Source organism: Mauremys reevesii, linkage group 1, assembly GCF_016161935.1.
Source record: "Mauremys reevesii isolate NIE-2019 linkage group 1, ASM1616193v1, whole genome shotgun sequence".
NCBI lineage: Eukaryota > Metazoa > Chordata > Testudines > Geoemydidae > Mauremys > Mauremys reevesii.
The window spans coordinates 53,335,638-53,347,737 of NC_052623.1; the positions used below are offsets into that span (position 1 = coordinate 53,335,638).

At 44.7% G+C, this 12,100-nt stretch overlaps 1 protein-coding gene across 7 annotated transcripts in view; it reads left to right on the plus strand.

Moving 5' to 3' along the window:
* Positions 1 to 12,100, plus strand: part of PDS5B (PDS5 cohesin associated factor B) — a 254,196-nt gene that overhangs the window by 168,328 nt on the left and 73,768 nt on the right. For all 7 annotated transcript variants that reach the window (XM_039535287.1, XM_039535243.1, XM_039535254.1 and 4 more), the window contains 2 exons: positions 3,784 to 3,889; positions 6,256 to 6,416. In XM_039535287.1, the coding sequence (XP_039391221.1) occupies positions 3,784 to 3,889; positions 6,256 to 6,416 (267 nt within the window). The remainder of the gene's footprint in view (positions 1 to 3,783; positions 3,890 to 6,255; positions 6,417 to 12,100) is intronic.

Sequence of the window (12,100 nt, forward strand, 5' to 3'; positions counted from 1 at the left end):
TAGGCTGGCTAACCTCCTGAGGAGGGTTTTAAACTAGGTTCAAAAGGGTCAGGTGACCAAAGGCCATAGATAAGTAAAAAATATGGATACTTGAGAGAAGGTTCGGAATTTGGGGGAAGCATGGGCTGTTATAGCAGGGATAAGGGAGAGACAAGACAGAACTTGGGCAGGGGGGGAATCAAATCAGTATCTTAGATATCTGTATACTAATGTGAGAAGTATGGGGAATAAGCAGGAAGAACTCAAAATGCTAGTAAATAAACTATGATATAGTTAGCATCACATATTGACTTGGTGGGATAATATGCATGACTATTGGTATAAAGGGTACAACTTGCTCAGGAAGGACAAGCAGGGAAAAAAGGGAGGTGTTGCCTTATATATTAAAAATGTATACGCTTGGACTGAGGTTGAGATGGAAATAGAAGACAGACTTGTTTAAAGTCTCTGGGTAAAGAGAAAATGAGTAAAAAGCAAGGGTGATCTCATGTTGGGCATCTACTACAGGTTACCTAACCAGGACAAAGAGGTGGAGGAAGCTTTTTTAAACAACTAAAGAAATCATCCGAAGCACAGGACTTGGTCATGATAGGGGACTTAAACTACTCAGACATCTGTTGGGAAAATAACACAGCAGGGCACAGGTCAAATGACAAAGGCTGAATATAAACAAATACAAGTATGTAGGGACAAAATTAGAAAGACCAAGGCACAAAATGAGATCAAACTAGCTAGAGACATAAAGAGTAGCAAGAATCTACAAATACGTTAGAAACAAGAGGAAGCTCAAGGACAGGTTAGGCCCATTACTCAATGGGGGAGGGGGAAACTAACACAAAATGTGGAAATGGTAGAGGTGCTTAATGACTTCCGTGTTTCGATTTTGATCAAGAAGGTTGGTGATGATTGGATATCTAACATTGTGAATGCCAATGAAAATGAGGTAGTATCAGAAGCAAAAATAGGGGAAGAACAAGCTAAAAATTACTTAGACAAGTTAGATGTCTTCAAGTCACTGGGGCCTGATTAATTGCATCCTAGAATATTCAAGGAGCTGACTGAAGAGAGATCTGAGCTATTAGCGATTATATTTGAAAAGTCATGGAAGACAGGTGAGATTCCAGAAGACTGGAAAAGGGCAAATTTAATGTCAATCTATGCAAAGGGAAATAAGGACAACCCAGGGAATTACAAACCAGTCAGCTTAACTTCTGGAGCAAATAATTAAGCAATCAATTTTCAAACAATTTTCAAACATCTAGAAGATAAGGTGATAAGTAACAGTCAGCATGGATTTTTCAAGAACAAACCAACCGGACAGCTTTCTTTGACAGCGTAACAAGCCTCGTGGATGGGGGGAAGCAGTAGACGTGGTATATCTTGACTTTAGTAAAACTTTTGATACTGTCTCGCATGACCTTCTCATAAACAAACTAGGGAAATGCAACCTAGATGGAGCTATTGTAAGGTGGGTGCATAACTGGTTGGAAAACCGTTCCCAGAGGCTAGTCATCAGTGGTTCACAGTCATGTTGGAAGGGCATAATGAGTGGGGCCCCGCAGCGATCAGTTCTGTGTCCGGTTTTGTTCAATATCTTCATCAGTGATTTAGATAATGGCACAGAGAGTACACTTATAAAGTTGGCGGACAATACCAAGCTGGGAGGGGTTGCAAGTGCTTTGTAGGATAGGATTAAAATTCAAAATGATCTGGACAAACTTGAGAAATGGTCTGAATTAAATAGGATGAAATCCAATGGGCACCAATGCAGAGTACTCCACTTAAGAAGGAACAATCAGTTGTACACGTACAGAATGGGAAATGACTGCCTAGAAAGGAGCACAACGGAAAGGGATCTGGGGGTCATAGTGGATCACCAGCTAAATATGAGTCAACAGTTGTAACGCTGTTGCAAAAAGAGAGAACATCATTCTGGGGTGTATTAGCAGGACTGTTGTAAGCAAGACATGAGAAGTAATTCTTCCGCTCTACTCCACGCTCTACTCCACGCTGATTAGGCCTCAACTGGAGTATTGTGTCCAGTTCTGGGCGCCACATTTCAGGAAAGACATGGACAAATTGGAGAAAGTCCAGAGAAGAGCAACAAAAATGATTCAAGGTTAGAGAACATGACCTATGATGGGATATTGAAAACATTTTGTTTGTTTAGTCTGGAAAAGAGAAGACTGAGAGGGGACATAATTTTCAAGTACATAAAAGGTTACAAGGAGGAGGGAGAAGAATTGCTCTTAACCTCTGAGGGTAGGACAAGAAGCAATGGGCTTAAATTACAGCAAGGGAGGTTTAGATCGGGCATCAGGAAAAACTTCCTGTCGGGTGGTTAAGCACTAGAATAAATTGCCTAGAGAGGTTGTGGAATCTCCGTCATTGGGGATTTTTATGAGCAAGTTAGACAAACACCTGTCAGGGATGGTCTAGATAATACACTGCTACCTCACTATAACGCCACCCGATATAACACAAATTTGAATAGAACGCGCTAAAGTAGTGCTCCGGGGGGAGGGGGGGCTGCGCACTTATAACACAGTAAGATTTTTTGGCTCCCAAGGACAGTGTTATATCGAGGTAGAGATGTACTTAGTCCTGCCATGAATGCAGAGGAGTGGACTAGATGACCTCTCGAGGTCCCTTCCAGTCCTATGATTCTATGATTAACATCCATTGGTTCGATTTAATCATAAACGAGTAGATACTTAGGTGATGCCGACAAGTTGCTGTCTTGAACCAGTTGAGAAAAAGACAACTGCAGTGGTGGGGTCACATCGAACGCGTAGAAGAAGGTACACTTTTACAGAAGGTTTCTAGAGCTAAGTTCGACAGAAGTAGAGTACAAAGCCAACCACAAATGATGTTGGAAGATGCAATTAGGGATTTAAGCCTAAACTCTTCCGTACTAACTCTTGCTGAAGGAAGAAGTATTTGCAAGGGATCGTTCAAGATGGAAGTCCATTTTGCACACCACCATGGCTACATCTTAGCAATGTGAAGCTGTTGCTGCTTAACTATAGCAGTTGCTGCCAGGTCCATCTTCAATTCAAACATGTTTTTAAGAGCGACCAGAAGTAATGTATGTGAATGTGTTCTGACTAGGCCCAGTCAGGAAACAGAATTTCTGTCCTGGGAAAATTTTGAATTTTTTGAAAAAATTTCACTCCATTTCTGCCAGAGCAAACCCAGGGATTACGGGAGATATTTTTCAGGAATATTGCCAAACATATCTAGTCTGACAATCACAGCTTCCCTTCGAGTGTAATACAAGGAAGAGCAATCAAGCTTTACCTCCAGCTTTACAATATCTGTCATCTTTAACGTACACTTAAAATCTATACTTTTTTCTTTCTATTTCACCACTCAACTCCTAAAATTCTCGCTTTAGACTAAATAATGAGCAACCTCTGAGTTTATCAGTTCTAAGAAACCATGATAGCCAGTAATCTCAAGTGGAAAAATATTTTAACTATCTTAATTTCCTAGTAGCACTTAAACTATTCACTTATTTCACATTGGTCCCCCTTCAACAGAGTAATTTATTTACAGCTTATTTATTCATTACTGTAAACAAGGCATTTTTGTAAGCGTAAATATTACATAAGAGCCATCATATCAAATTATATATTAGGGAAGAGCAATCAGATATTTGTGTGAGGCTGATTAACAGTGCCTTCCTAATAGATTTGAACTTAATGTTTTAAAACTGGACATGTTAGCTGAAATCTGCAGTTATTTGTAAATTTGAGTCAACATTGTTTTTCCATTTCTCAGTGCCCTTATCAAGCAAGTAAACAAGTCTATAGATGGAACAGCAGATGATGAAGATGAGGGTGTACCTACTGATCAAGCAATCAGAGCAGGTCTTGAATTGCTTAAGGTAAATATTCTCTTGTTCAGTGAACATTAAGATAGCTTTGTTAAAATTCTCTAAAGTAACTTTGTTAAAATATATTATTAATTCTCAGTATCTTAAACTACTATAGGCTTTTCAGCAGTTATCCAGAAGAAAATGTTTTCCGTACTCTTCACATTTAATCAGTGTGATAGAGCAATGGAAACTATAATTGCAAACTCAATATATTTTCACAGCTATTCTCAAACATTACTGTGTCCCTTTTTCATGCACGATGTAAATAACAAGGTAGCGAGGATATTTATATACCATGCTATATATTCTTTTAAATTTTATTTTAAAATTGAAAGTATTCTCTTTTGGAGGATTGAGTCCGAGCTATAGCTATCGGAGTGCGCATTTGCGTGCACTTCCACCCCTGACCTCTGCTTTACTTAGTTCTTCGTTTGGTCTTATTCCTTTGTCCTGTTCATTGTACGTACACACACACTAGTGTAACCGTTTTCACCTTTATCATATGTATTGTCTTGTGTTGCTGCATAACTTTGCGATCAGGGTACTGTTGACTGACTGACTGGATTGGCGATCCCTGAATTTGAGGATGATTTCTACCATGGATTTACATATGTGTCCTGAGATGACTCAGGAGTCTGATCCTGGAACCACAAATCCGCCCACAGTAGCTACAGACATTTTGTGGCAGGCCAGCAGCCTGCTAGGAAGAAGTTATTTCTTTTTCCTTCCTCCTCTCTCCCCTTTCAGCTTCGAGGGCAAGGCGCTTCTCAAAGCAGGTCACTGCCTGATAGAGGATATGGTGCCATTGGGATCAGATGGTCACTTGCTCTTCCCAGCTTGTGATGTCCACATCAGTTTTATTAAGACATGCTTTCAGTGTGTCTTTGTAGCATTTCCTGGAATTCTTCTTCACAAAGTGCACAGTCAACCTGTGGAACTCCTTGCCCTAGGAGGTTGTGAAGGCTAGGACTATAACAGGGTTTAAAAGAGAACTAGATAAATTCATGGAGGTTAAGTCCATTAATGGCTATTAGCCGTGATGGGTAAGGAATGGTGTCCCTAGCCTCTGTTTGTCAGAGGGTGGAGATGGATTGCAGGAGAGAGATCACTTGATCTGTTAGGTTCACTCCCTCTGGGGCACCTGACATTGGCCACTGTCAGCAGACAGGATACTGGGCTGGATGGATCTTTGGTCTGACCCAGTATGACTATTCTTATGTTTATGGCATCAAATACATTAATGCTGTAGAGTACAGTCTCAAGTTTATGAAGGTCGTCTGGGTCACCAAAAATTGACAGTTGGTTTCCAACAGTTAAAGATGCGAAATCTGCAGAACATACAGCCCAGATTATGCAGAGATTTGAGGCCAGCTGGTTTAACAATATGGGAATTTGAGGATGCAGAAGGGTGAGTGTAGGTGTTTAACATCCCTAGTTGAAGATCTGTCCATGTCTGGACAAAGTTGGAAGAAGTCAGGAGTGAAAGGGTAGGTTTGACTTGTCGTCAGAGGTGGTAAGAAACCATAGGAGCCATGATGTCGCTGAGGAAGAAAATGGAGAAAGATGGATCTAAGACAGAATTGAACTGTGTGAATATCAACAAAGAGAGGGAGAAGGAAGAGAATCCACTGAAATTAATGCTGATGAAGTGGTGAGCAAGGCTGAAGGAGAGCTAGAAAAGCATAGAGTCCACAGAAGCCCAAGGAAGAGAGGGATAGTCAGCAATGTGAAACGCAGCAAAGAAATTATGAAGTATGGAGAAAAAGCACAGTTTTGAAAAAGATGTCATTAGTGATTTTTCATGAAGACCGTTTTAGCAAAGTGGAGAGGACATAATCAGGTGTGAAGGGAATGAAGTTGAAGCTCTGAAAAATCAACAGCCTACTCAAGTCGATGAAGGGAAGAAGAGGCGTTAGAGAATGAAGTAGGATCAAGTAGTGTGTTTCTTTACTGTCGGGGATAGTCTGTTTTTTGAGCTAAAAGGGAAAGAGCCAGGAAAGAGAAAAGGAGGTAGCAAGGCAGGATGGAATAGGATGGGATTGGCAGTGTAAAGGGTTTTAGGGATAAATGTTTTCGGAGACCTCACTGTTGGACACAGGAAAAAAAAAACATAATCAAAGGATTGTGAAGGGAGGCTGAAGATGGGGAAAGCAAATAACCATTATTAAGACCATGGGCAGAGGGAGATGGGTGAGCTGAAATGGAGGGAAAGAAGGTCTTCAACAGAGAGATGAGAGGTAGGATTGCTTTTCCAAAAACTGCAGTGTATTCTAAGGGTTCAAAATATGGCAGATAATAACATTTGATCATTTAAACAATTGTGTGGGTGGGGTTTTTTTTTAGATAACATGTGACTTGTCACTTTCTTTTTGCAGGTCCTGTCATTTACACACCCTATCTCATTCCATTCAGCTGAAACTTTTGAATCCCTTCTGGCTTGCCTGAAAATGGATGATGAAAAGGTGGCAGAAGCTGCATTACAAATTTTCAAAAACACAGGAAGTAAAATTGAAGAGGACTTTCCTCATATCAGATCGTGAGTTAGATTATACTGTTCTATTTGAGTAAAGTTCTTTATTAAATGGAATTCTAGAAGTGCTATATTTTATTCATATGGAAGTGCCATATTTAACATCCTTCATTTTTTTTGAAGGAAAATGTTACTCCAAAGAAAAGTTTGGAGCACTCGGGCTTTTAATAAGAATAGTAGTGCGGTTTAAATAACCTTAAATGAATTAACTGATGAAAGGTAGAAGTACAAGTAATATGTGAAAAGCAATGTTTCTTCGAGTGATGGTCCCTATTGTATTCCACTGAGTGTTTATGCATGCGCACCATGTGTCTGGAATTGGAGAATTTGGAAGCAGTAATGTACATTAGTTCTTCTTTGAGTGCTTGCTCATGTCGATTGAATTCTAGGTGTGCATGCACCCATGTGCATGGCAGTTGGAGAGCTTTAGCAGTAACCGTAGGGCCATCTGTGGCGCCCTCTGGAGTGCTGTGCTCATGCCATGGTATGTCAGGTGCCACCAGCCCTATGCCCTCACAGTTCCTTCTGATTGCCCATGGTGCTCAGTCGGATTGCCTTTCTTGCTTAGAAAGAGCTAGTGGTTGTTTACCATTCTGAACTTCGTGATTTAAGGCCGTTGTATATAGTTCGCTTTACTAGTCTAAAGTAGTTGTTAAGTAGATCTTAAGTAATTAAGTGTTAGTTGGTTAGGGTTAGGGTCTCAACAGGACTTTTCCCCAGGCCGGGCATGCCCCGGTCTCCCGGGTTCAAGCCCTGCTCTGACTGCAGCAGGTGTATGCCTCCGTAGTAGTGACCGCCATAGTAGCTGCCTTAAGTGTCTGGGGGCGTGTAACGTTAAGGAGCAGTGCCAGATCTACAAAAACTTTCAGCCCCGCTCCCAGAAGGAGTGGGACATCGGCCTCAGGACTCCCTTGATGGAGTCTGCCCTCTGCCTAGCTTCCAAGCTATCCAGGCAGCTTGTGCCAAGTGCTTCGGCCTCCATGTGTAGCGCATTGCCTGCACCCGACTTCTCCTGGCACTGTTTGCCATGGCTGGTGCTGAAGAAGAAGGGAAAGAAGCACACCACGGTGCCGAGCAAGAACGCCCAGGGGTCATCTATCAAGGGATGCAGGCCTGCCCACCAGACTGCTCCGGAGCCACACGATCGTGCATCCCTGGCTGGGGCGCCCAGCCCCCTTAAAGGTCTGCCACCGACTCTTGGGAGCAGTAGGGGATCCACACTCCTGCTTGCACCTTCATCATCCCAGGCTCCCATGGTGCAGAGAGAGCACAGATCTCCACCTGCTCTGATGATGACCCCAGTGCCGCAGGACCCAGCTAAGGCTCCCCAAGAGGGCAAGCCTGCCATTAAAGACCCCCTCAGGAGACAGGGGAACAATGCTGGTTGCTGGAGAAAAGGCATTGATCTTCGCTGCTGCGTTGGGAATCCCAGGGCAGATCCCAATCGCATCGTTGGTTGCCCAGGCAAGCTCCGAGATCTCCACGGTGCTACTCTCTGGCACGGGGGCGACACTCCCCTTACTATTCCTGGCACTGTTTGCTTTCTTAGCCATCGTCGTCTAGGGATCAGTCCTGATCACCAGCATGGTGGGAATGTTCCCAGTACCGGTCCTCCCCTCCATGCTACAGTTACCGTTCAGTTATTCCTGGTCAATGTTCACCAGTAGCCATGACCAGGAGTCGACTGCTCCTCCTTGGTCACCAAAAGGGGGTTCCTTCAGTATGGAGGGCCGGTTCAGCCCGTCACCACGGTCTCATCGGCATCACTAGGCACTGGAGCCCACTCCCTCTTCAGTGGTACCTCAATCACTGCACTGCCAGTGGCCAGCACAGTGGCCTTAATGGAGCGGGAGGGCTGTGCAGGTTGTGACAATGCCTCCTTCACAGCACTCCTCAGTTGCCACGACGGAACACCTGGCAGCGGCCCCACCTGCTCCGGACCTAGTACCAGAAGCCCGTTCTGAGGTCGGGGCGGTGGAACCTGTGCCCACCCCAAAGCCTCTTTCTATGACAGTGGTCAAGACTGCAGAACCCCCACCAGCGGTTGAGTCTTCCTCTTTTTTTCCCCAGATGGGGCAATCGCAGGACCTTCTAGAGCTGGCCCACCGGATGGCTTTTGGGATCAAGCCCTTCCCCTGTGTGTGGCTTAGAACTTGTGGCTTGAAGTGCAAGAGATGGTGAAGCAGGAGGACGTCCTCTTCAACCTTCTCTCAACCGCTACATCCGCTCGGGTTGCCCTGCCCATGTATGAGGGGGTCTTCAAGATAGCCAAGGTCCTGTGGCAGACCACCTCCTCCATCTCGCCCATCTTGAAACAGGCTGAGAAAAAAATTGGAGTTGTTGGCAAGAAGGAACAGAGAAGGTGTAGGGCTGGCAGCACCTGATATACCATCATAGAAAGAGGCTATCTCCAATTCCAGGATCTCCTATGTAGAGTGGCAGGAGAGCTGCACATTCCCCTGGAGGAGATCCAAGACACTCAGCATAAGCTGTGTGACCTAGTTCACTCATCAGTGCCAATTAGAGTTGCTTTGCCAATCAATGATGCCATCTTTGAGTCAGCTAGAACAGTTTGCCATATGCTGGCCACATGTGTATTAGAAGAAGGCATGTGGTTTACAGCTCTTGATATGTAGGATCCTTATTTTCACATAGACATTCATCCATCCACAGACAGTTCCTGAGGTTCACTGTTGGCTTGCACCATTTTCTGTACAGGGTCCTTCCATTTGGACTTACCGCTGTTGCCATGGACTTCACCAAGATTTTCTCCATCATGGTAGCCTACGTCAGGCATTATGGGGTCCTTGTATTTCCCTATCTCGGCGATTCGCTCCTAGGTGGTGAGGTTCAGATACAAAGCTCAACTTTCGAGCTCCATGTTGCTCGGACTCCTTTCCTGCCTTGGAGTCAGCATCAACATTGAAAAATCAGCTTTGGACCCCACACAATCCCTAGATTGTCACAGCATGAGCATACCTACCAAGGAACAGGTTCCAGACTCTGCAAGAACTCATAGCCCCCATAGTCAACAGTCCTTCTGTCATGGCCAGAACTTGCCTATTTCTTCTCGGCTACATGGCCTCCTGCACATATGTTACCACCTTTGCTTGCCTCCACCTTTGCTGCATCTGGATGTCTCCAAAGAGTTTACTCACCCACATGTCATACCATGGAACTTGTGCTGACAGTCTCTCCGACCCCCAGTACTCTTTTCCCTCCACTGGTGGATGAACCCATGGCAGGTTTGCATAGAGGTTCCCTTTCTTCCCTCCTCCCTGGACAGGACAATCATCACCGACACGTCCCTTGTAGGATGGGAGCGCATGTGTGATATCACATGACATAGGGAACATGGATTCCTTGGGAATCTAGAAAAACAACAAGGAGTCCGGTGACACCTTAAAGACTAACAGATTTATTTGAGCATAAGTTTTCATGGGTAAAAAAACCTCACTTCTTCAGATGCATGGCCATGCATCTGCATGCACGAAAGCTTATGCCCAAATAAATCTGTTAGTCTTTAAGGTGCCACCAGACTCTTTGTTGTTTTTGTGAATACAGACTAACATGGCTACCCCCTGATACTTGGTAATCTAGGATACACATCAACATTCTGGAACTCTGGGCATTTCTGCCGTTCATCGTTCCCATCATGTTCTTATATTGAACAGTACCACCGTTTACTACATCAACAAACAAGGCACGAAGTCGCTACTCTGTGTTATGTGCAGCCTATCTCCTGGGGACTCAGAATGTGATTGCAGACTTGCTCGGCAGATGGTTTGTGTTTGACCACAAGTGGGAACTACACTACACTATAGTGCACAACATCTTCAACCAGTGGAGCGACTCCGATCAGAGACCTCTTTGCTTTCCCCATCGACAAATGGAACACATACTGCTTCAGGGGGATCTTGATCCTGACTCTTGGGACGATGCTCTCATACTTCACTGGTCAGCTCAACTACGCCCTCTGTCCTCTTCCACTCCTGCCACGATTACTCCACAAGATCGGGCAACAGTCAGTCTAATCACCCCTGCTGGCCCAGACAGTTATGGTTTCCCACCCTCCTCCGTATGTCCTTCCATCGCTTAATTCCCATCCCCTCTTTCCCTGTTCTACTGATGCAGCACAATGGCAGGATCAGACATCCCAGTCTACAAACACCTCACCTCAAAGCATGGGCATCATTTTTTATGGGCATAATTTCTAGAATGGGAGTGTTCATCAGAGGTGCAAAACATCCTCTCCAGCAGCAGGAAAGAGTCCACTAGGCATTCCTACCAGGCCAAGTGGAAATACTTCAACTCCTGGGCCCAATGGAAGGGGCTTTCCCCAGAAAAGGTGAGGATTCCTCTCCTTCTGGACTTCCTCCTGTCATTGAAGGCATCAGGTCTTGCTGACAACTCTCTCAATGTTCACTTAGCAGCAATTGACTCCTTCCACTCCTTCCCTCCCCTTCCCTCCCCCCGGTGGAAGGGCACTCTTTACACACCCTGTAGAACCTTCCCGCCTGTTCAACCCATCACTCCCCAGTGGGACCTCAACCTAGTTCTGTCCACATTAATGAAACTGCCTTTCAAACTGCTGGCAGCGAGCTCTATGTCCCTCCTTTCTGTGAGAGTCCCCTTGTTGCTATCATTTCGGTGAGAAGGGTTAGTGAACTTGGGGCCTTGATGACGGCTCCTCCTTTTACCACTTTCCATAAAGATAAAATCTTCCTGTGCTTGCATCTTACACTTCTTCCAAAGGTCGTCTCTCAATTTCATCTTAATCAACCCATTCACTTTCTTACCAGCTTTCTTTCTGAACCCTCACACTTCAGTAGAGGAACTACATCTCTACTCCTTCTGTCTGAGCCTTGGCCTTCTTCCTGCAGAGGACAAGACCGATCAGGAAATCTCCTAGACTGTTTGCCTGACCTGTAGCTCTTTCAGCTATTGTGACAGTCTCCATACACAGGATCTCCAAGTGGATTTCAGGGTGCAGTATGCTCTATCAGTTATCAGGACTTACTCCACACCCTTGGGTGTGGGTCCATTCCATGAGAGCCCAGGCTTCAACCATGGCCTCCCTCAATGGCATGCCTCTTGGGGACATATGTAGAGCAGCCTTGTGGAGTTCAGTACACAACTTTGCTACGATTTACACCTTGGTGCAGGATGCAGTGGCAGATTCTTCCTTCAGCACATCTGTCTTTCACTTAACCATTCCATCTTCATCCTTGCACCCTCTTCCGGCTGAGGTACTGCTTGTTAATCACCCTCAGTGGTATACAATGGGGACAATCACTTGAAAAAGAAGAGGAAGTTACTTGGCTGTAACTGGAGGTTCTTTGAGATGTATAGCGCCTATTTGTATTCCACTTCCCACTTTCCTTCCCCTTTGCTTTGGATCTGTTGGATTTGTGGTAGAGAAGGAACTGGAGAGGCAGTTGGTCCGCCCATCTCTTTATCACCTCAGAAAACCATGAGGTGAACCAAGGGTGCGTGTGCAGACCAACGGACATTACTACACTGCTACCTCGATATAACACCACTCGATATAACACAAATTTGGATATAATGCGGTAAGGCAGTGATCTGGGGGGGATCACTATAACACGGTAAGATTTTTTGGCTCCCAAGGACAGCGTTATATCGAGGTAAAGGTGTACTTTCAAATTCTCTGGCTATGGATACATAGT